Source organism: Tetrao urogallus (genome assembly GCF_951394365.1).
Source record: "Tetrao urogallus genome assembly, chromosome: 2".
NCBI classification, from domain to species: Eukaryota; Metazoa; Chordata; class Aves; order Galliformes; family Phasianidae; genus Tetrao; species Tetrao urogallus.
Window position 1 is genome coordinate 32940998 of NC_136814.1, and position 22383 is coordinate 32963380.

Consider the following 22383-nt stretch of genomic DNA (forward strand, 5'->3'; position numbering starts at 1 on the left):
GCCCCTTCCAACTCAAATATTCTATGATTCTATGTTAGAAGTATTAGGTGGAGTTTTGCCTTGTGCAAAGAACTTCTATGTTAGCAAGTGTTACCTACTTCAGAATCTTGCCTCTCTTCTTGTATAAAAAACATACAAAAAAGCACCACAAGAGAGAAACTAACAAACAGAACAGCATTCAAGACAAATGTGAAGGAGGATAAACAACATCTTCTCCAGCGGTTTCAGCAGATACTTTTATGGGCTCCATGTGCTCAGAAAGTTATAACTAATAGTCTGCAGAAGTATAGTCTGGAGGAACTATGTGCCATAAAAGACTAACACCCATCAGCCCTAGAAGTTTCTAATTTAGGAAAGAAAAAAAAAAATAGGGCTGATGATGCCAGTATTAAACCTTGCTGTAACCTGCAGCAGCTAAGTGAGAAGCATCCTGCATACACAGGACATTTCAAGAGCTACGTGGGTAGCTCACCCAGGTTTCCTGTAACTTCTAAAACTGTTTTCTCTCACACTCGAATCAGAGAGCTTAATGGGAGGACACACCGAAAGACTTGGACAATTTAGAACATTTAATATTAAACTAATACAGATAAAGTGAGCCCAAGCCAAAGAAAAAGAAAGTAATTATCTGCTCCATGTAAGGTCTGGAAGCTATTTTAGAAGAAGGGATGACACACATACAGCTACAGCACAAAGAGCAACACAAAGGATTCTACCTGCTATCACAGCTAGAGACAGGGCTATGGAGAGCCCAGCTACAGCTCACTACTAACCCTGACAGCCTCACCTGCTGCTCTGCAGTCAGAGCTGCTGGCCAGAGCTTAAGTTAAGGCAGAGAATTGCTTTTGAAGGCTGCATGGAGCAACCAGTGTGCTTGCCTTAAAGATCCTCATGAATAAAGGCTCAAAATCAGGCTTATGTCCACTGGAAGAAGTAAGAGAGTGGAATCACTCAGTCCAAAAGAGTTAAACAAGGTTGTCAAATAGAACTAACAACTGCAAAAGAAATATTTTTTAAAATTACATTAGTCCTAGGGAAAACAAACTATACAAAGGCAAAAGCATAAAGCCTCAAGAGATCAGTGAAGCTTTGTCTCTTTTTCCTGTTGCAAATCAGCAATTTTTAGGCAAGATGTTAGGAATCACAGCTCCTGGCTATGGTTTAAATAAAACCCTAAAGTAGTTAGGGAAAATGTCTCTAGCTCCAATAAACATCAAATTATACTGAAGTGTCAAAGAAATACCATAAGAAAACCGAGAAACAAACACAAGGTTGCAAGATAACATAAAACAAAAGCATCAAACTAACAACACACTTAGCTACAGAAGCTAAAAGTACACAAAGAAAGATTAACAGAAAGGTAGCCTGAAATTCCTTCTCTGTGTAAAACCACCCCAGTTTTCAGGGCAAGTATAGCATCAGTAAAAAACTGTCAAGAATTGTTTTTTTTCCCCACGTTTCCCAATTATTCAGACCCTTCAAAATGAACCAAAATAAAAAACACAGGGGGAAACTATTCTCACAGAAAGAAACACCAGTGGGATATCAATAGCCCATAAACTTTTTGACTTACAATTTGCAAACGTCTAATATTTGTCCAGAAGGGGGGAAAAAAAGACAACAGAAGAAGCAACTTAATTATATCTCTATATTTCTTCAATTGATAGATTTAATTATTTCAGTAAGTCTGTAAAGGTCAGAAGATCATTGAAAAATACCAGCAACAGTTAGGCAGCGTGCACAGCCAACAAAAGAGAATTACACTATTCCCATGCACGTTCTGCTCATGATTTTATCTTAAGAAATTGCACATGCATGTCTTACATGTTTGAAGACATCGTTAAGTGAGAAGACTGAATATGATCAAAGACTTTTATAAGCATTTATTATGTAAGTCACTCTGTTGTAGTATGAAAAACATGCACCTGAGGTTTATCTAAAATGCAGCTTAAGGGAGTACACTTAGAAAGGCAAAACATGTAACTACTGTCTGTATTTATGTACATTCTGTTCATAAGAAAGAAAGCATAATTCAATTCACAATATTCTTTAAGAAATCTTGGGGTGGAGACAAAGGAGCCTCTCAAGCATCGCTGATATAAACCAGATTATCAAACAAAGATTCCATCAGACGGTGCTGAAGTAACAGAGAAAAATATTTACCCACTATATTGGCAGACAGAAGAATGATAGCCACAGAATTTCCAGACTACAGACAACATGACAGAAGCAGAAAGGTTCCTACTTTAAATCATTAGTTACCCTTTTTCTTCCTTTCCAGATCTACGGTCTGTTGCTTTCTCAACATTGGAGATATGTTATATGGGACTTATAAGAAATAAATTTAAAAAATAATAAGGCATCCAGTTCATGACATATTTCTAACAGTTTTTCTTTTTGTGATTAAATACCATCAATAAGTTACATGTTGCAATGGAAGCTTTTTAATAAATTAGTGACATAACTACATCCCAAGACTAAAGCTGAGACTTCAGTAAAGAATTCCTCTACTTTATCCTGCTGAGAAAAACTGGTAGTGAAATCATCTGCATAAAGTACTGCTAAAGCACAAACTAAAACATGTACTCTTCTGTTTTCAGCTGCTTCTCTCAGATATCCATAAAAATCAGAGCTATACTGCACAGCCTCTTTAAATACATAATTCTTACACTGTGTAATACAGACAACAGTGATAGAATTCACTATTTAAATAAAAGTCACAAAGGCCAAACTGAGACTAGTGACTGCTTTGTATTTTATTATAGTCAAAATGCAAGGCGTATTCTGAAGTGATTTTGAAGGAATGCAGAACTCTATGTGGAAAAAAAAAAAAAAAAAAAAGGAAAAAAAACCCTAATTGTAAGAAACACTATAATCAAAATGCAAAGAGGCCATACCACAGTTATCCAAACCACACTTTTAACAAGATCAACTTCACCAAGATATTATTGATACAGCTAAGCAAACATAAAAAGGCCAACAATAATAAGTTCAGTTACACTCCATCTTAGTTAAAAGCATAATGGATTCTACTTACCTCCATATACAATACCAAACTGACCGGAACCCAGAACTTCATCAGCAAATATCTGGTACACAGAGCTGATATCCTAATGCATGAAGAGGAGAAATCATAAGCATCAGGCATACTCAAAATGTTCATGAGCATATTAGTTAGTACTAGCTAAGCTGTATTTAAATTTCATGGTAAAATATTAAAGAGTAATATCACTGCCTTCAAGGGAAGGGAAGAAGAAACTTCCTGAAGTGGTTCCACTTAATCACACTATATACACAGACATACATGAATACAAACTAACAGGTGTGTCAAGTAAGTGGACTATCTCCTGTTAGGTACATAATATGGTCTTGTCTAGCTGAAATACCAGAGTGCTGCTTTCTCTGTCATAAACTGTTACTACCAATTACTTGAAAAACTCAGATTAATAAACACCATTTCTTATTACAATGCATGTGACTCACCACATTCTCCTGGACTTGGCAATTTGAAACAGAGATGCTTAGAGATAAATCTTCTGCAACAAAGAAGAAGATACAACAGAATAAGAAAATAGAAAAGTTAGGCTTTTGACAGCAAAAAATTATTGACTTTTATCCCAATGAATGATTTTTACGGCTGTTTTGCAAAAGCATCATAATCTGGAACTCAAGTTTCACAGACTGATTAGTGAACAACCCAGGGAGTTTGCTGAGATTATTTGTCCATTTTTGTCATATCACTGATAATAAAAATGATGGAGCAGTATGAGAGTATAGAAAATAGAACTGGAGAACCAAAAGCAATAGTAGAGTGGCAATTGTATCAGAGTTCATTAAACTACTAAAAATTTCTGGTAGTAATAGGGAAGAATACAGATAAGAGGATTATGTACATCCCCTACAGTCAAATGTGTGATTAATTTTGTATATCTTGATGCTACACAAAACCTGTAATGTACAAGAAAAGGAAATAAATCAAGCAAAAAAGGTAACAAGACCTGATAGTCAGAAAAAAAATCCACAATATAAACAAAGGTTTTCAAAGTGTTTCACAGATGTTCTGTAGAAGCATTACCAATCTTTAGAATATAACAGCACATCTAGGAAGCATAATTTTCAAGTAAAAGTACTAAAAAAGGGTGCACAGTTTCTTTTCAGCCTGCAACAGATGATGACATGAGGTTTTCATTATAGAAATAACATTAAGATAAGCAGGCAAGAAAAGGCATGTGGAAGCAGAAAGCACCTTTTTCCTTTGACTTCAAGATGAAGGTCAGGCATCTCAGATAAACAGACACCTACTATTTCTTATGTTAATTAAAAAAAAAGAAAATCACTTGTAAGGTGAATGCAGGACATACTACAGACTACAGATTTTGAAAAGAACCTTTATCACTCTCGGAAGAGCTTTGTGCTGTAGTAAGCTTACTGATGATATAAAGTTGGGAGTAGTGGCTGACACACTGCAAGGCTGTGCTGCCATTCAGCAAGACCTGGCCAGACTGGAGTGTTGGGCAGGGAGGAACCTTAACAAGAGCAAGTGTAGAGTCATGCACTTTGGGAGGAATAACCACATGCTTCAGTATAGGTAGGTTAGGGGCTGATGTGCTGGAGAGGAGCTCTACAGAGAAGGACCCAGGGATCCTGGTAGACAACAGGTTGGTATGAGCAGACAGTGTGCCCTCGTGGCCAAGAAGGCCAACGGCATTCTGGGCTCCATTAAAAAGAGCATGGCCAGCAGGTTGAGGGAAGTTATCCTCCCCATCTATTCTGCCCTCATGAGGCTACTGTTTAGAATACTGTGTCCAGTTCTGGGCTCCCCAGTTCAAAAAAGACAGGGATCTCCTAAAAGGAGTCCAGCAGAGGGCCACAAAGATGACTAAGGGCCTGGAGCATCTCCCATGTGAGGACAGGCTAAGTAACCTGGGGCTGTTCAACCTGGTGAAAAGAAGACTGAGATGGGATCTCATTAATATTTATAAATATCTAAAGGGAGGTGGGAAGCAAATGCATGAGTCCAGACTCTTCTCGGTGGTACGTAGCAATAGAACCAAGAGTAATGGCCTAAAACTCGAACATCGGGAGTTCTGTACTAACATGCAGAAGAACTTTATGGTAAGGATGACATTGTGGAGTCTCCTTTTAAGGAGATATTTAAGACCCATCCGGATGCCTACCTGTGCAACCTAGTGCAGGGAAACTGCTTTAGCAGTGGGGTTTGACTCAATGATCTCCTGAGGTCCCCTTTCAACCCCCGCAATTCTGTGAACGCATACCCAATTTTTGTCACCAGTGCCTTACCTCAAGGAAAGAATGTATAGACTTAAGATAGGAAATAATATTAGTTCTCAAAGGACTCTGACTCTGCATCTGAAATACTAATTGGAATTACAGCTATGCACGTGTCTACTGACTACTGCCTTCTGCTTGAAGTCAGGCAGGTCTGTGTTGGAGTAACAGAGAACACAAGGCAAAACAAGAAGAAGGCATACAAAAAAGTTACCAAGGACAATTTGTTTCAACCTCGCTACAGTTTAACTAGAAAAAAAAGTGAAGACATCCTTTCTGAAACTATTTAAGGGAATACACTGAACCCCTCTCCACTGATAGCTACATAACACAAAGTATCTGCTTCCCCCCTTTAGGTAGGGACTGAGTTACTCCAAATTTGTTTCTGAAGCCTCCAACATGCACACAAACAAGGACTGAAATGCTGACATCTATGAAGAAAACAGTAATGTCAGAATTTAACATCTAATTTACACCAGGTAATAGCTTATGTAATTGGCTACTTTTACTTTACTTTTAATCTCCCCTTTCCCATTTCACCTCAGAAACATCATACAAAGAAACATCTCATCCCAAACACCAGGCAAAGCATCCAAAAGGATTCTTTCCTGTGAGTCAGAGTGGAGGAGTATCCCCATTACTAATGACTTGCTGGCAAAAACACGGCATAAACTGACTAGTTGGTGCCTTGTGGACATTTTGACACTATACATTTCCTGCTGCTTTAAGTATTTCAAGCATTAGCAGTGCCCTGCTCTGGTCTACTCATTTAAGAGAACACATCTGAGGATACAGAATTATTATTATTTTTTTTTTTTAATGCAAGTCCAATTTTCTTAACGGTTCTTGGGACACATCTGATGGAAGAAGAGGTAAGAACCTACAGTTTGTGGTCTTCTTAGAGTTGAGAGAACAACTGCACTATGAATGTGGAAATGCTGCTATAGATCCACGGTCATTTCTTATACTCCTACAATCCTAATCAAGCTAAAATATGTCTATATGTCTTCTCTATCTAGTCCATAGCTCTATTACTTGCTACTGATAATTTTTCATTCAGATTAAAAAAAAAAAAAGGGAGGGTGGTAAAAAATTGGTTTTGGAAAAAGTAACTGCATTCAAATATCTCTCATGGACAGTCGGCCCTCAGTTTTAAAGAACAGAGAGTGCTTCAGCACATTGGTGTTTGGAACTCATATTTACATATCAGAAGTGGCATTTTACATAGGTTCAAGGCCTGTTACAAGCTACCTTCTTACAGCTATGTTTCTTGACTCTAGTTAATTAGAAATGCGAGTACACACATTTTACAGCTTACCATTTCAGACCACAGTTATATTTTCAGAAAGTGCCTTTACCTAAGATTAGTATTTACATGCCCTTAACTGTTGCTGATGTGCATAACGAGATACCAGAGACATAAAAACTAATCACAGGATCTCCTACAGAAAGAAAAAAAAAAAAGAAAAAAAAAAACCTAAGAGAAGATTAAAGAGTATCTGGAAGATGAAAGGAAACTGAAGAATGAAAACATAGATGTCAGTACAGAACGTGCATGACCGTTGTTGCAAAGGACAAGGAGATATCTGAAAAGAAAGAGCACAACATGTGCCTAGCAGAGTCTTGATAATGAATATGATCCTACGCTAGAGAAAGAAGAGAAAAAAAGGCACAAAAGGAAGAAAATGTATTTTATGTTACTGCTCAGAGCTCAGCAAATATTCTTTCCATCACTAGCAAAATCTATTTCATCACCAGCTTGCTTCCTTCTCCTTAGCTACAGATCTCTTTTTTTTTTTTTTTTTAATATGGATGATAACATCAAAAAGCATCCGATTTTTTGTACGTACATAAATAACCTGATGGAAAGGGATGTTTGTAAAAGTTTATTAGAAATGTCTCAACTATGGTCCCCTTTAACATCCAGCAACTACGTGTGAATTCTTGATACTCATATGATAAAAGTTCTGCGGTATGAATTTATGTGGGCAAACTGATTTTTTACTACTTGCTGCTACAACAGATTCAGAGATTTGCTCATACACCCTCCGTAAAACTTGAGTGCCTCTTCTTAGAAACTTGTGGAAGATTACAGACCTAATTCAGCAGAAGATAGACAAACAGACTTTTCTGAAATGGAATCTCTACCATTTACAGCTTCAGAACACGAGTAACAGTGCCTTGTCTGCCTGCTTACTGTGATCTTTTCCTTGTCCTGCAGCAGTGCAAACGCTAGCTTGAGGAGTGACTGGCATCAAGGCCTGACGAATGGCTTTCTCCCAGCCCTGAGCTACGTCAAGTCCAACTCCGGTGGCAGCAAGAACAGGACTGTGGTGACTGCTGCCATTGTTTTCGCCAACAAAGTACACCATCGTATCAGTGATGATCTCAAAACAGTATGGATTGCTGCCCTGCACCATGTTTGAGAAATCTCGAGGCTGAGTCACCTGGAGAATTTCTGAAAGTGGAATCTCCTGAAGAAAAATATTAAAGATTAAATAATGAAAATACATACAATACTTTAACACACTACTGTTCAAAACTTAAAATGTTTGCAGAGAAATCAAAGCAAATATATCAAAATAGCAAAACACCAAGCTTTGTAACTATTGTCAAAATGTAAACAAACCATTACCCACCCACAGATCTCCAAATTCCTCTACAGATGCCTAGAGAGCCCCACCACACTTCCCTCTATGCAACCACTAATCTCTACACAAACTGCATTCATGTTCAGCATAAGACAGCCCACCATCCAGCATACAGGTGATGCACAACTACAGAATGACTGTTTCCCACCACACTCACAGATTATACAGCTTAGCCAGAGAAGAACACAATAAGGAAAAAGAAAGACACATTAGGAAGAGGATGTAGTTGTACAAGCTGGCCAAAAAGTATTACTTCACATTTCTGAATCAACTTTGGAAAAGATTATTTTTCATGTAAATATGAACAAATTCTTCCAATTTCTCTACCTCGTCAGTTTAAGAACAATGTTACACTGTTACTACAACAAAGCAGTATTAGGGAACAGATCTGAAGGAAGGGAAAGCTGCAAGTTCAAGCTAGTCGGAGGAGGACATTCCGCATATATGGAAGGGCTTACAGGTGCACATCACTTGCAAGAGTAGTGAACAAGCAGGTGAACACTGGGCTGGCATTATGAGGTTAAGAGGCTGTAGCTGATTAGGATAAAGAGCAAATAAATGTAGAGATAACAACTGTGAATGTTTCTAATAGCAAAGACAAATAATCCAAGATTTAAGCAGTAAAAAAAGGAGAGGTGAAGGGGCAAGTCAAGGACTAAAAGCAGTGACAGGATGGAATAACAAGCAAGGAACATATTTTACCAGCTGTGTTTTGAATGCACAGGGCAATATACAAGTATCAGGGAGGTCTGAGAAGAAGAAACTGCATTGGTCAAGATAGGGATGAAAAGGATCTGGGCAAGTTTAGCTGGGTGTACAGAGAAAAGGCTTGATCTTAGAGATGTTATAAAGGAAGAAACTGCAAGATTTGGACCCCCACCTAAAGGCAAAGAAAAGAAAGGGAAAAAATCTTGTTTATACAATTGCAGACATTTTCTGAATATTCCACCACTGAACACACTACTATATTTGCAGCATAACATGCTTACAGCCAAGCTTCTTTCATATAATGCCAGGCTGCACAGTAAATTCCCCTCTAAAATTTGCTCACAAATTTCAGTTGTACTGTTGGGAAATAAATAAGCATGCAACTTTCAGTCACTACTTACTTTTTCACTTTAAAATATGGGGAATTAACATAATATTTATTATACTATTTGGAAGCAGTTATTTCAAGCACACAAAACCTCCTAAGTAAATCAAATGCAACACAATTATTACTCATCCTGAATTACCTTGTAATATTTTGTTCCAGACTCATTTTGAAATAGTGTGAGGCATTTGCTGTCTAGTCTCCAGTAATGTCTTTTCCTCTACAAAATGCACAGAACAAAAACATAAATTATTAAGAGTACTTATGGTATCCAATTATTTAAATGAGAAATTGTTTAAATAACTAAGATAATCAAATGATGTTAATCTACGGTTCCATCTTAGACTGGATACATGAAAAACACATTTTGGGAATACAGTTATTTGCTTGCTTTCTTTTTTTTTTTTCTTTTTCTTTTTTTTTAATTCAATAATAGGCTCATAGAACATTTGCACATTTCATATTTGCACAGACCAGAAAAAAATATCACTTACCTTCCAGTAACAGAGGTGATAACAGTTATCATCTCCTACAGGAAACAACTACTGACACAAGTTTCACTCTGTGTGCGTGTGCTCACAAAATCTGAATTATTTCACTTAGCAACAATTGTGGGAGCCATAATTTCTCCTTCCATGCCCTCAAACCAACGTGACGTGGGTTTAAGAACTGAGCAAGTCTAACAAGTCCTCCATTCTTTTGTAAACAGAAAATTCTGGAGGTCAGACACGATGATCTCTAGAAGTCCCTTCCAACCCCTACAAGTCTGCAATTCTAGGTGGCTGAAGTGCACAGTGGCAAAAAAAAAGATAGGTAGATTATGAGAGTCAAGTGGATAATCTATCTTAGGGAAAAGACGAAAAATAAAGATAAACATCAAGACAGATTATGTAGCCACTTTTGAGAAGTCTCCATCAATGAGAAATATGTTTTCCATCAGAGAATAATACGCATATACGTTCTGGTACGTAACTGCCTAATAACCTTAAGCATAGGAACATTCCCGAAAAATAGAGAATCATCTGAAAGCTATTTGGACTTGAAAAGCCATATGCCTATATGGATCTTACTGACTTGCTTGCACCAAGCTCATATAGTCAGAAACTCTTTTTTTTTCCCCCAAAAAAAATCAAAGGCCCTTAGCTTTGGACATGACAATGCTTAGAAAAATAACACCCTTATTATACCTAATACAGAGCTTAAATGATTTCAGTCATAGGGAAGCTAAAACCATCTGTAGGAGTTAGGTGAAGAAAGCCAGGGCATGAATAGATTTAACTGAATGGAAGTTCAAGCCAGCACCAAGTGGAAATCAGGTGAAAGTATAAGGCTGAACTCATCCTTTTAACATATGCTTTTTAAAAAATCATAAATCAAGGAAGGCTTAGAGTGTTTAAGGAACACGTTGGTAGGTACTCAGGAACTCTAAATATGCTTACAATCTATACTGAGAAAGGAAGGGCTCAGAATGAGAAAAACAAGAATACGGATGATAACAACAATTTCTCCTATACTGGGTGAAACACCTTGTTATCCAGGCTCAACAGAAAGTATGCTGATATGCTGTTAGAATGAACCTCTTTGTAACTAATGGAAAGTACAAGCTGTGACAGGAACAAGAAAGAGTTTGACTCTGCTGAGAGAGAGTGGACAAGGGATACAGCTGATTCTGTAACACGTAATACAGAAGCTTCCTTCCAGTAGGAAGCTCTCTGAAATCTTGCTTGGCTAAAGGTATCTTGCTTTGGAACAGAAAACTTTATTTGCACCACCTTTTTGGTAGCTATCATCTAGATATAGCAGCTCGACTGATAGATGAAAAAAAAAAAAAATTGATCTAAACTAAGGTGTTGGCTGAGACAATGCCAAAAAATAAAAATTAAAAATAAAATCCATGGGAAAAATGTTCTGGTTGTGCTAAAAGACAAAAACAGAGCCAAACACCAGGTCTGCCCCGAGTACTGCTTAGAACAACTCATCTTCTAACTATTATCTGGCTCCAATTTTTTCATAGCAGATGATAATTGTGCCTATTAAGGAGCCTAGACTGAAATCACACCTGAAATGCAAGATATTTATTTGGATTTGCGATAAATATAACTAGTTAATACAAAACTGTACTTTAGAGACCACTTGTTCAGCTGACAAACACAGAAAGTGAAAATACTGGAGTACCCTGAGCTGTCTATGATTTCAACACAACTAAAATAAACTAAACTCCCAAATTCCCTCTTCTGACAAAGCCCTTCACAGGGACAAAGAATGCAGGAATATTTATGCTGCCTTTCTCATTCTCAATGTGACAAACTGGACTGCATGAGCTGTGGGAACTTCTCCACTTCATTCTTTCATTTCATCTATCAGAAAAAGTCAATTCATTTTCTTGCATTAGATAATTCTCTGGAATCCAGTTATTCTTATTTTCTTTCACAAGACAAAAACAAAACAAAACCTTGCAAGGAACTTGCCTTAGAAGGTTCAATTAATTAAGAGATCATTACTAGTAGCACTGCAAGCAAACAGTGTTGACTTTGTGGAAAACCCTTACAAACCCAAGCTAATACAACCAAACCATTAATGTTTATTCCACAAACATGAAGAGAAATAGTGGTTTTGGAATGGGGAACAGTGCTCAGTAATGCTTACTATGAGACAGAACAAAGTGCTAGAGGAATAACAGGCTTCCATATCTACACACCAAATTTACTAAATATCTCTATCAGTGGAATAGCATTGACTGTTTCAATACTGGTCATTTTATAACAGGATTAATATTTTCAGGTAGGTGAAGAAAACCTCCAAATGGGAAGAAGATAAATCCAGCTGAAAACTTTAACATGCTATTCATTTCAGACTGATTAGAGATGCCTCTTTTTCTAAACTGAGAAGTGCTGATAGGTCATCACCTCAAAGATTTCTCCACTGCATCATACTTCCTCTTCACAAACACTATTGCTAAGTTATTTCAGATGGTACTGTAAATCAGATTATCTAGATAACAGAAATAAAATACAGTGGTTTAGAGAAATAATTTAAGTTACTGTAGGAAGAAACCAAAGTCACTGACCAGATTGTCTCTACTAGTATAGTGGACCATCCATCCTTCCTTCACCATCGTACTGCTCTTCCTCTTTGTATGCTTGATGGACTGTACAACCCTCATGAGAGGAATATTATTGCTTGTTGAGGGACTAAAAAAGAGAAAACAGTTAATATTTAAGCTAAAAAATATAAGAGTACTAATAGTACTATACATCTAGCCCAAAATTTTCAAGAATAGGCATTTACTCTTCTCTTACAACTTATTTCACTGATAGATTAGAAATTTGAGCTCCCACTAGCTCTCTTTTAATGCAAGTATTGCATTACTTGTATTACATTACAGAAAGCAAAGGAAACACACTGAAATGAGACACCTACACAAATAATCCTTTCAAAACAATTTACTGCTTGAATCTTAACCCAGCGTAGAAGTAATTAACACTGGCACTTTTACTATTTTCTCTTGACTAAGTCAAGTTAATTATTTCATAATATTACACTAATAAAGCACACTTTCAATTTATGAAAACAGAAGAGTGTTAATTCAAATGATACCTGAAAATTTAAATCAATGTCGTTTGTATTAACTTTCTAAGATTTCTAAGATAAGGATTTGATAATCTAACATTTTGACAATCATTAGTTTAACATACAGGTTTCAGTCCTGCTCAGTATGGAGTGAGCCACCACTTTATCTGCTTAGTACAAGAGATCCTACACATGGTGCTAGCAGTTAAATTTGTAATCACATGAAATCAAATCATGAGGAGAATTTTAAATCAAAACTTAAAGATGCTTTAACACAGTGCAGTGTTGTAGAAGTGGCTGACACAAGACATTGCACATGCCAAAAAAGAATTGCTTCAGATGCTATTAATAAATGGAAAAATTCTACTTAGAAGTAGACACAAAAAGATACTACTTCCAACTTAGGAAGTCCTTGAGCTATGAATCATTGAAAGTTGCTCTTCCTGAGCCATATGTTCTTCCTGCTCTCATACTCTTCCTTACATATTTGCCATGAGACACTGGGTTAAAATTACCTTTGATTGACCTATTACAATTACTCTTATTTTTAAGAATGACACTAAGAAAATCAGGATGATGCTATTCAGAATAAGAATTTCCCCAGGGACATGGTGGAGGCTTTCAAGATGCAATTAAAGATAATCACATCTAGGCTACTCTTTCCCACAAACGTTGGATCCTCTGGGATCCATTCCAACCTGGCCTGCTCTGTGATCCTATGATAATATAAAAAATAAAAAGGCTAAACTTGATTAAAGGAACTATCACTGGAAGTGTTCAAAGTCAGGTTGGACAGGGCTTGGAGCAACCTGATGTAGTGAAAGATGTCTCAACCCACAGCAAGGGAGAGGGACTAGATGATGTTTAAACACCCCTTCCAGCTCTAACCATTCTGTGATTCTAGGGAAAGTTAGCTGATGAAAGACTTCAGAGAATCACATCCTAGTTAAAGCAATTGGCTGCCTAGAATAAACTAAAATATAAGTATTAAAGTGTCTCTAGAGTAATTATTTTTAGATCAACACTTGTACACTAGTAATTAAATTAGGCTGAAGTACAAAGATCTTTCCGACATCTTTGCTTTTAGCCACACTTTTAACCATGGTTCGATAATTTCATTTTATTTATTTAATAACATTCATAGCACAGCACTTTCCAATTAGAAAAGAACATATTATTTTACTTTACTTACATTTCAGGTTTGTGTAAAAAAAGAAAAAATACACAACTTAAAGATGGGCTACTCAGAAACATTTTACTTGAAATTTTCCTTTAGAATACTGAGGAAGACACATCCAGAGCACAAAAGTTCACATTATGACTTACCTGATGGTTTTAACAGCTTCTTCATCTTTGTCTGTATCAAGGTCAGATGGATCCATAAAAAAGATTTTGTCTTCTGGAGTTGAGGACTCCTCAGTATCATCCAAACCCCGACTACCATCACTATTCATTTCACTGCTATCAACCTCCATTGGCAGGTCCAAATCCTGGCCTGGGCTAGCAGGTTCTGGGAGCAACACAGGATGCAGATTTTAGATTTTAGAGCATAATTTAAAAAAAAAAAAAAAAAAAAGACAAAAAATTGTTCCCCAGTTCACATTTATGCAAATAAACATCATAGTGCAATCAGAACATAAAAAATCCTCAAGATTGTGCTAAATGATTCAGAGTGCGCTAATCAACATTATCAACTTGTTTGTGTTAAATACCAAAGTAAACACAACCAAAACAACACTCATACTGAAAGATTCATAGTGAAATTCTCAAGGCCTGAACTTGCATTTCACTAAGCAACTCTGGTCTACAAGTGATCAGCCCATCAATATTATTCCTTCTAAAATATAAATTAAAATATAAACATAAAGGACATAAGTTATTTTCTGGTTTACTGGGCTCTCTCCAGTACATCCATATCTCTCTTTCGCTGAGGAGCCCAGATGGAGACGCTACTTTAGGTGTGGCCTCAATAGGGCTGAGGGGAAACATCTTTTCAGCAAAGCACGACGAAATGACAGAGACTGGAGCATCTCTCCTATGAGGAAAGCCTGAGAAAACTAGGATTATTCAACCTGGAAAGAGAAGGCTCAGGATGATCTGATCAATGGATAGTAATCAACACAGGGAGGGTACAAAGATGTCAGAGCCAGGCTCTGTGGTAAGCAATGACATTACTAGAAACAGAGCACATGAGGCTCTACCTGAATATCAGGGAACACTTTAACTGTGAGAGTGTCTAAGCACTGGCACAGGCTGCCCCACAGAGGTTGTACAGTCTCCAACCCTGGAGATACTCAAAAGCCATCTGGACACAGTCTTAGGCAGCCTGTTCCAGGTGTCCCCTCAAGCAATCCCAGCCTTTCTTCATAGAGGTGCTCCAATACCCTCATCAACTTCACAGGTAGATTATCCAGAATGCTCATGCCTCTCTCATACCACATTTCACTTGCCAACACTGATGAAGTAAAACTGAAGTCACCAAAATAAATTTCACAGTGAAATCTTAATTCTCAGCAATCTCAAGTGAAGGAACTTGAAAGGTAAAATAAAAACATGTAAAATAGTCGAAGTTGAGGACATGTAAAGCTGAAGGATCTTTTTAAGCCTCCAAAAGTTTGCCAGTACTTGAAAGCATGTTTCTCATCTTACCTCCATTGAAAACCACCTCTCCAAGACAGTCTTTAGGTACTTTAGATGCACAGCGTTTGTGACAATTGAATCTGCAATCTAAAACAAAAGATAAATAAGCCCACAATACCAGAATTTTACTCCTACTCAAGTAGACACATCCTATCACAACTTCCATCACAAGCTTCAGTTCAGATGCATACATTTGCACATACTAGAAGACAGTACTGATGAGATCACCTCCAGAAAGAAATGGACAATCTTGTCCGAATGTCTTACGATGATTTGCCAGACCAGTGTACTATGTCAGCACTTTCCCTTCCAGGACAAAAGTTTTCTAATCTCTGGCTTTCTTTCTAGCTATTTTTTCTGTTATGATGCAATTTTTCCCATTCTCTAGTCTGCTCCACACTGTTTTTTCCATTGCTACTTGTTTCAAATGTGTAATCTCTATCATTTTTCCCCACCTGCTGCCTAAGATTTGCAGCCATCATAGCACTAGGATCACAATCCTAAAACATAGAGCAAGAATGCTTTGCAGTAAACCTCAGAGTTCAGCTCCCCTATCATTCAGATCAAAGATTTGGCCAGGTAATAATGAAGCTCCATTTCTGCCTGCCCTAATTTCTTTGGACAGCAAACTAACAGAGTAAGATACGTCAAGTCAAATGTGGAGATAGAACACTAACTTGGATGTGTGCCATTTCTGCATTTAAGTAGGCAGTATTTGATATCCAACAGTCCAGCACACATTAATAGCATTACAGGAATTTCCTTTGTTAGTAGCATCACCATAATTTCCAACCACACATCCGCATCATGAATTTTAAACTCTCTACTGTCCTCACTGCTGTTTTGAAACTGATAATTTAGTCCCTTTCTGCTATCATAGAACCCTGGAACACTTTAGGTGAGAAGGAACTTGAAAGATCATACAGTTCTACCACCCTCACCAGCCACAAGCAGGGACAATCTCTCACTAGATCAGTTTGCTCAAAGTCCCATGCAACCTGGTCTTGAGGACTCCCTGGAATGTGGCATCTGTATTAAATTACAGTAACCAAATTAGAAAATACAGGATCTACATCTGACTTGCTAATCAGTAGCTTGTTGTACTTTCCTTTTAAACACAAAAAAATTATTGTCTTCCCATTTTAAGTAGCTGAGTAGCCAAACCCTGAGGCCAGCTACAATCCTGTTTACTTTCCAAGTGCCTAAGAGGAAGCATTCAAGAAAACCAACTAATCGTTCTTTCTATAGCAGTGTTTTCAGTCTGTATTATGGAATATGGTTATTTCACTAGCCTGAAGAGTGCTGGAACAAACAAGATGGTTCAGATCCTATGAGGGAACTACTAGAAAGACTAACTTATTAGGATTGACTCACTCATAAGGTCCATAAAAACACAGTCTCAAACAGTTCCCAGGTCTAGCTCATAAATTAGAGCATTCCATGACACTGTTCCCAAGAGGCAGTTTGCATACAGCCACGGAGGACTGGAAGGCTAAGAAAATTTGTATGTGAGTACAGGCCATTTTGTCCCAGTTGACTTCATTTATTAACATAGTTATAGCGTTAGCCCTGAAGATCAACTCAGAGTTCAAATTCAAGCCTGAAGAATTAAGAAATCCAAGCCTCTGAGATACTCAGAAATATAAGACTGCTGAAAGACCTCAAGCTTTGGGAATGTGAGCAAAAAAAGTCAGTGGGAAACAGTAAAAAAAAAAACACAGGAAAAAGCAGTATGAAAATGTGTTGATAGTTTGACATCAATTGCTGATATATACTTAGATATGTATATATACATAGCACCATGCTGCTTAAATGAATATCTCTTAACATAACTACTTTTCTTCTGTGTACAAACATAATATATTTTCTAAGGTAACTTTCTATACCTAAACAGTATTTTCTACGAAGAGTTTCCTGAGAATGAAGTGGCAACCCCATTTGTTCAGTTGAATATGCAATCACAACCACTGGAAATGGTCAGTAATTTAAAACTGCAAAACATCTTCTGTAGGCTTCGTTATTTATTTACTGCAAGTATCCAGGAGATATGGTGACTGAAGAGTCAAACAGTTAGGGATGCAGACTTTGAGAAGGCTACAAAAACTGCAAATTAATAAAAAGTAAAATGGAAAATAGAATTACTCCCCGTCAGCAGTATTTTTAGTTAGCAGAGAGTTATCACAGATATAAGCCTACACTTTTTGTTCTAAGTGACCTCTTCCAACGTGTTGATCTTTGGTAGTCACATTTGATAAACTTGTGTGAGAGACATGAAAAATCCTTACCATATTAACTTTTAGGATTCTCCACTAGTTTTCTTTCCTGCAACAAAGCTAACAAATCTGTACGATCCAGTCATGAAGAGGCAGAAGAAAAGCACAATGCCATAGTTATGTCCTGGGATAGGCATGGAGGAATCTGAGAGCTGAAGTCATGAACATGAACATGTGCTCAATAAAAACCACCTGATGGAGCATAATCTAGTTCAGGAAAGGTACAATCCTTGTAATTTTTTCCAAAAGATAATAATCACTATCCTGTATTAAAATAACGCAACAAAAGATACTGAAGTCTTTAGTGATGAGTGTAGAAGACATTTAACAAAGGGAAGGATTTCCTGTTTTTATTAATAGCTTAGAATTATTGTTGAATTATGATGTTTCCATTCCACATGTGATTAGATCTCAGTTTTCATAAAAATATATATAATGCAAATAGGGGAGCCACAATCCTTTCCAAAAAATGTATTTTTTTCAAATATTATACTGCTCTGATTCATATCTGTGGCAGAAAAATAAGTGCATACCTTTACACTGCATTCCTTGACGAAAAAGGCCCTTGAGCAGTCGTTTGCAATACTGACATATGGTGGGACGAGTATAAGAATGAACAGCAAAGGTGTGCGGAACCTTCACTCTGCAAAGCACCATCTTTTCCATCCAGATGGGACGGCCACTCCAGGAGGGAATCCTTTTACTAGGTTCTGGACAGCAGCGCTAGAATAAAGAAGGTATACATATAGGACTTGCAGCAAACAAATTTCCACCTCATTAAAAAAAGAAAAAGAAAAGGTGGAGTAGATAGTGACCAGATGAGAAAGCAAAATTTGGCCACGAGGCCTCTGACAATATTAAAAAAGACTTGGAATAGGCTTGGGAAGCACAGGAAAGTTTGTATGAACATTTATTTCCATAGGAACTAAAATTCCAAACAAGGTTAAAATTCATTGATGACGTGACAAGGCTTTTTTTTTTTTTTTTTTTTTTTTTTTTGCTTTTTAGAGCAACCTGGTAAGGTTCACAAATAGCATATGCAGATCAGCATACAGACCTCATGTAGATACTAAAAAGCCACTATTAAGACTCCCTAGAGCCTCCTCTTCTTCAAGGTGAACAGTCTCAGCTCTCTCAGTCTGTCCTCACAGGGGAGGCGTTCCATCCCTTGGATCATTTCTGTGTCCTTCTGGATGCACTCCAACAGGTCTACATCTCTCCTGTACTGAGGACTTCACATCTGGACACAGTATTCCAGAAGAGGTCTCACCAGCACAGAGCAGAGGGGCAGGATCACCTCCCTCGACCTGCTGACCATGCTTCTTTTGATGCAGATACAGCTTTCTCAGCTGCAAGGGCGCACTGCTGGCTCATGTCCAACTTACCACCCACTAGTACCCTCAAGTCCTTTTTGGCAGGGCTGTGCTCCATCCTTACATCCCCCAGCTTTCACTAATATCAGGGGTTGCTAAGAGCCAGGTGCAGGACCTTGCACTTGGATTTGTTGAACCTCATGAGGTTCACCTGAGCTCACTGTTCATACTTCCTACGTCTCTATGAACGGCATCCTCTCACTCTGGTGTGTCGACCACCAAAAACTTGCTGAGGGTGCACTCAATCCCACTGCCAATATCACTGATGAAGTTAAGAGCACAAGTCCCAGTACTGAGCCCTGAGGGACATCACTTGTCACTGATCTCCATCAAGATGTTCAGCCACTGATCATCATTCTATGGGTACAATCTCACAATGAATGTCTCATCCACTCATCAGTCCACTCATCAAATCCATACCTTTCCAATTTGGAGAGAGGGATGTTATGTGTGACTTTATCAAAGGCCTTACTGAAGTCCAGCTAGATGGCATTAGTGGCTCTCCCCTTGTCCACTGATGCAGTTACATCATTATGAAAAGCAACAAGGTTGGTCAGACAGGACCTGCCCTTGGAAACCAATCATCCCTATCACCTTCCCCTCTTCATATACCTTAGCATAGCTTCCAGGAGGATCTGCTCTGTGACCTTCCCCAGCACTGAGGTGAGGCTAATATGACTGCCGTTCCCTGGGTCATCCTTTTTACTCTTCTTAAAAATGGGTGCTATACTGCCTTTTCTCCAGTCACCGAGGACTTCACCTGATCACCATGATGCAATTTAGTTATGTGGGAAAGACTCCTTTTACCTTTTAGCGAAAGTGGCAATGAAACAAGTGCATCTAATAACAGTCTGCCCTATCTCGTGAGTATATCCAATGAACTCTCAGCAATCGGAATACCCTTCATAACAAGTAACTAGTATGGGTGATGCTTTTACTGCATGCTCTTAATCCCCTGCACCTTTCCATGATAAGGTTGGTTTATTAAGATTTTTAAGCAGAAAGCTTAACAGTGTACCAGAACATTCTCACCTCTCCCCAGATAAAAGCTTACAATTTGTTCTGATTTAGCCAAACAATTATTCTATACTGATACAGTAATTACAGAATAAGCGTGTATTACAAAGGCAGCAAGGTATTTTATCATTCCCAAATTCAAGGTTCTCATAGCTCACATAACCACTAGAGACAGAGTAAGAACAAAGTAACACATAACTTATCATTTCCTTCCATTTCTCACAATAATAATAGCTATCTGTAAATGTCTCAGTCTAGGACTCAACAGAGATTTAAAAATGAACTAAAACCAACCACAGTGGTTAAGTCCAGCTCTCTCATAATCATTTTTAACCACGCACAACACTAGCTACTTCACCAAAGATAAAAAGTTTTAAAACGAGGAATTGTTTCCCCTTTCACATTACATACCTCTTCAGAAGCAGAGGATGTGTATTCAGCTTGTGCTGGTCTTGGAACTGAAAGCCCTGCTCCTGGTAAAGACACGTTAGACAGACGCCTTTTTCTCACTCCACTACAGTTATTTGGAATCTTGAAGGCACACCGCTTATGGTAGTTTAATCCACAACCTGAAATAAATGATTTTTCAGACAAAAAATTGAAGAAAAAAAAGAAGAAAAAAAAAAATTGAAGTAACAAAAATAGTATTTGTATTTTGATAAAGCAGTTGAAAAATTGGATCCAAACGAATGCTAAAGAAACAAACTGTTCTGTTAAACACTCTTATGTTAGTGTTCTTGATGTGATTCACAGAAGCGGCTTTTTTTTGCACTGCTGGCTTTATTTATTGATTTCCAGTAAGTGCAGCTCTAGAAACAAGGTATAAGACTCTGAAGCAGCTGATCTCCCTTCTCTCTTCTCCTCCCACCAGGAGGCTTTCATCACTCTTTTGCTCTGGAGAACGGGAGCCAAGGAGCAGGGTTGGTACCTGTCAGCAGGCTGCAGAACGTTCTGCAGCCAGCTGGATGAAGGCCATAAGCAATGGGATTTCCCTTCAGGAGTCTCTCCAAAGAATGTGCTCCTTGTGCAAGGAACAAGTCTGTCAGCTAGATATTTATTCAAAGTGAGAAACAAGTACAATTCTTCAATTGTTTGCCCAAGGTCACACACAATTTGCATTAAAGTCAGGATCAGAATTCGGGTTTCCAGATGCAGACTTCCAACGCTACAAAACATTATGTGCTTCCACTTTGAAGAAGATGCATTTTCCTTTTTCATACAAATATGGATACAAATATCCACAACAAAAATACAACAAAAAAAAATCACAGACTTACCTTCACATTTCAGTCCTTGTCGTACCAAACCCCAAAGCATCTCTCCACAGTAGTCACAAAAAGTAGGAGCCTTGTAGGAATGCACATAAAGCGCATGAGGACGAATCTGGAAATCCTCAACTGTAGCCAAAGCTTTTAAAAAATTGCAGAAAGTTATGGTTCTTGTCGTAAGATCAACAATATATTATTTCCACATACTCTTGTTATAAAAATGGCAGACTCAAAGAACACTAATGAGCTGTTTACATATGAGTATTATGCTGTATAACATTTAAATACACATTTTGTGCGGAATACTCTATTTTCAGAAAGCTTGTTTATTAAGGAAAAAATCCATCAGACTGTAGGCTGACAGCCACAACTAATCAACAGTCTGAGTTTGGAATAAAACATGCAATTTTCAGAGTTTGTTGGTTTGTTCTTTTTTTTTTTCCATTTCATGTTTAAAGGCAAAACTCCCTCATTAAGTTAAGAAGGAATAAAAAAAAAAATACAAGCTTTATTAAAATCAGCTTAGAGGTAAATAACTGATAAAAAGTTAATTTTTAACCTGTTTAGCAATTCACAAAATTTTCAACCCAAGGACAGGTTAGACTTTTATCTTCTTCAGGACTTTCTCAGTAAAAGTTATTAGATTGAACTTGTCCAAACAGAACTATGGATAGAGTTTCCATGGAACACTGGAAACTTCCCTAGACCTCTTCTGTTTCTTCAACAAGCACTAAACATTTAAAATGAGTTTTTGTCCTCTTTTCTTTCTCTGAAATGAGAAAAACTGAATTTATGGCAACATTATATTCCCCTAATGGCTATTATCCTTTGATTACAATATATAATAACACTTCATATTCAGATTTCCATGTCTCAGTTTAAAAAATCCTATTGAAAGAGATTTATTTGTCTTCAAAATGCCTCAGATCCTCGTGGTCTGTCTCTATTTATAAGGAAACTGTCAGAGATTGTCAAGAAGATACACACAAAAGTTTCCCCCAGTGTGCCATTAACCAGAAGCAATGAAAAGCTCAAACCAAGATGATCAATTACTGAACATCCTAAACTTGCCTAGAACAGTGGGTCCTGAATTGCAGCCAAGAAACTCAGCCTTATGACTCTGAAAATCATACTTTATTGACCCAAGTAATAAACCCCAATACAGCCAAGACTTCTGTCTTTCTAGAATGCAGCCTCAGTCTGGCACTG

General features: G+C 37.6%; 1 protein-coding gene across 1 annotated transcript in view; it reads right to left on the bottom strand.

Moving 5' to 3' along the window:
- Positions 1-22383, bottom strand: part of PRKD3 (protein kinase D3) — a gene marked incomplete at both ends in the record, with an annotated part of 37745 nt that overhangs the window by 4372 nt on the left and 10990 nt on the right. The window contains 10 exons of the mRNA XM_079532798.1: positions 3038-3110; positions 3484-3536; positions 7487-7763; positions 9176-9253; positions 12101-12224; positions 13930-14113; positions 15253-15330; positions 18050-18239; positions 20318-20475; positions 21184-21315. Of these exons, the coding sequence (XP_079388924.1) occupies positions 3038-3110; positions 3484-3536; positions 7487-7763; positions 9176-9253; positions 12101-12224; positions 13930-14113; positions 15253-15330; positions 18050-18239; positions 20318-20475; positions 21184-21315 (1347 nt within the window). The remainder of the gene's footprint in view (positions 1-3037; positions 3111-3483; positions 3537-7486; positions 7764-9175; positions 9254-12100; positions 12225-13929; positions 14114-15252; positions 15331-18049; positions 18240-20317; positions 20476-21183; positions 21316-22383) is intronic.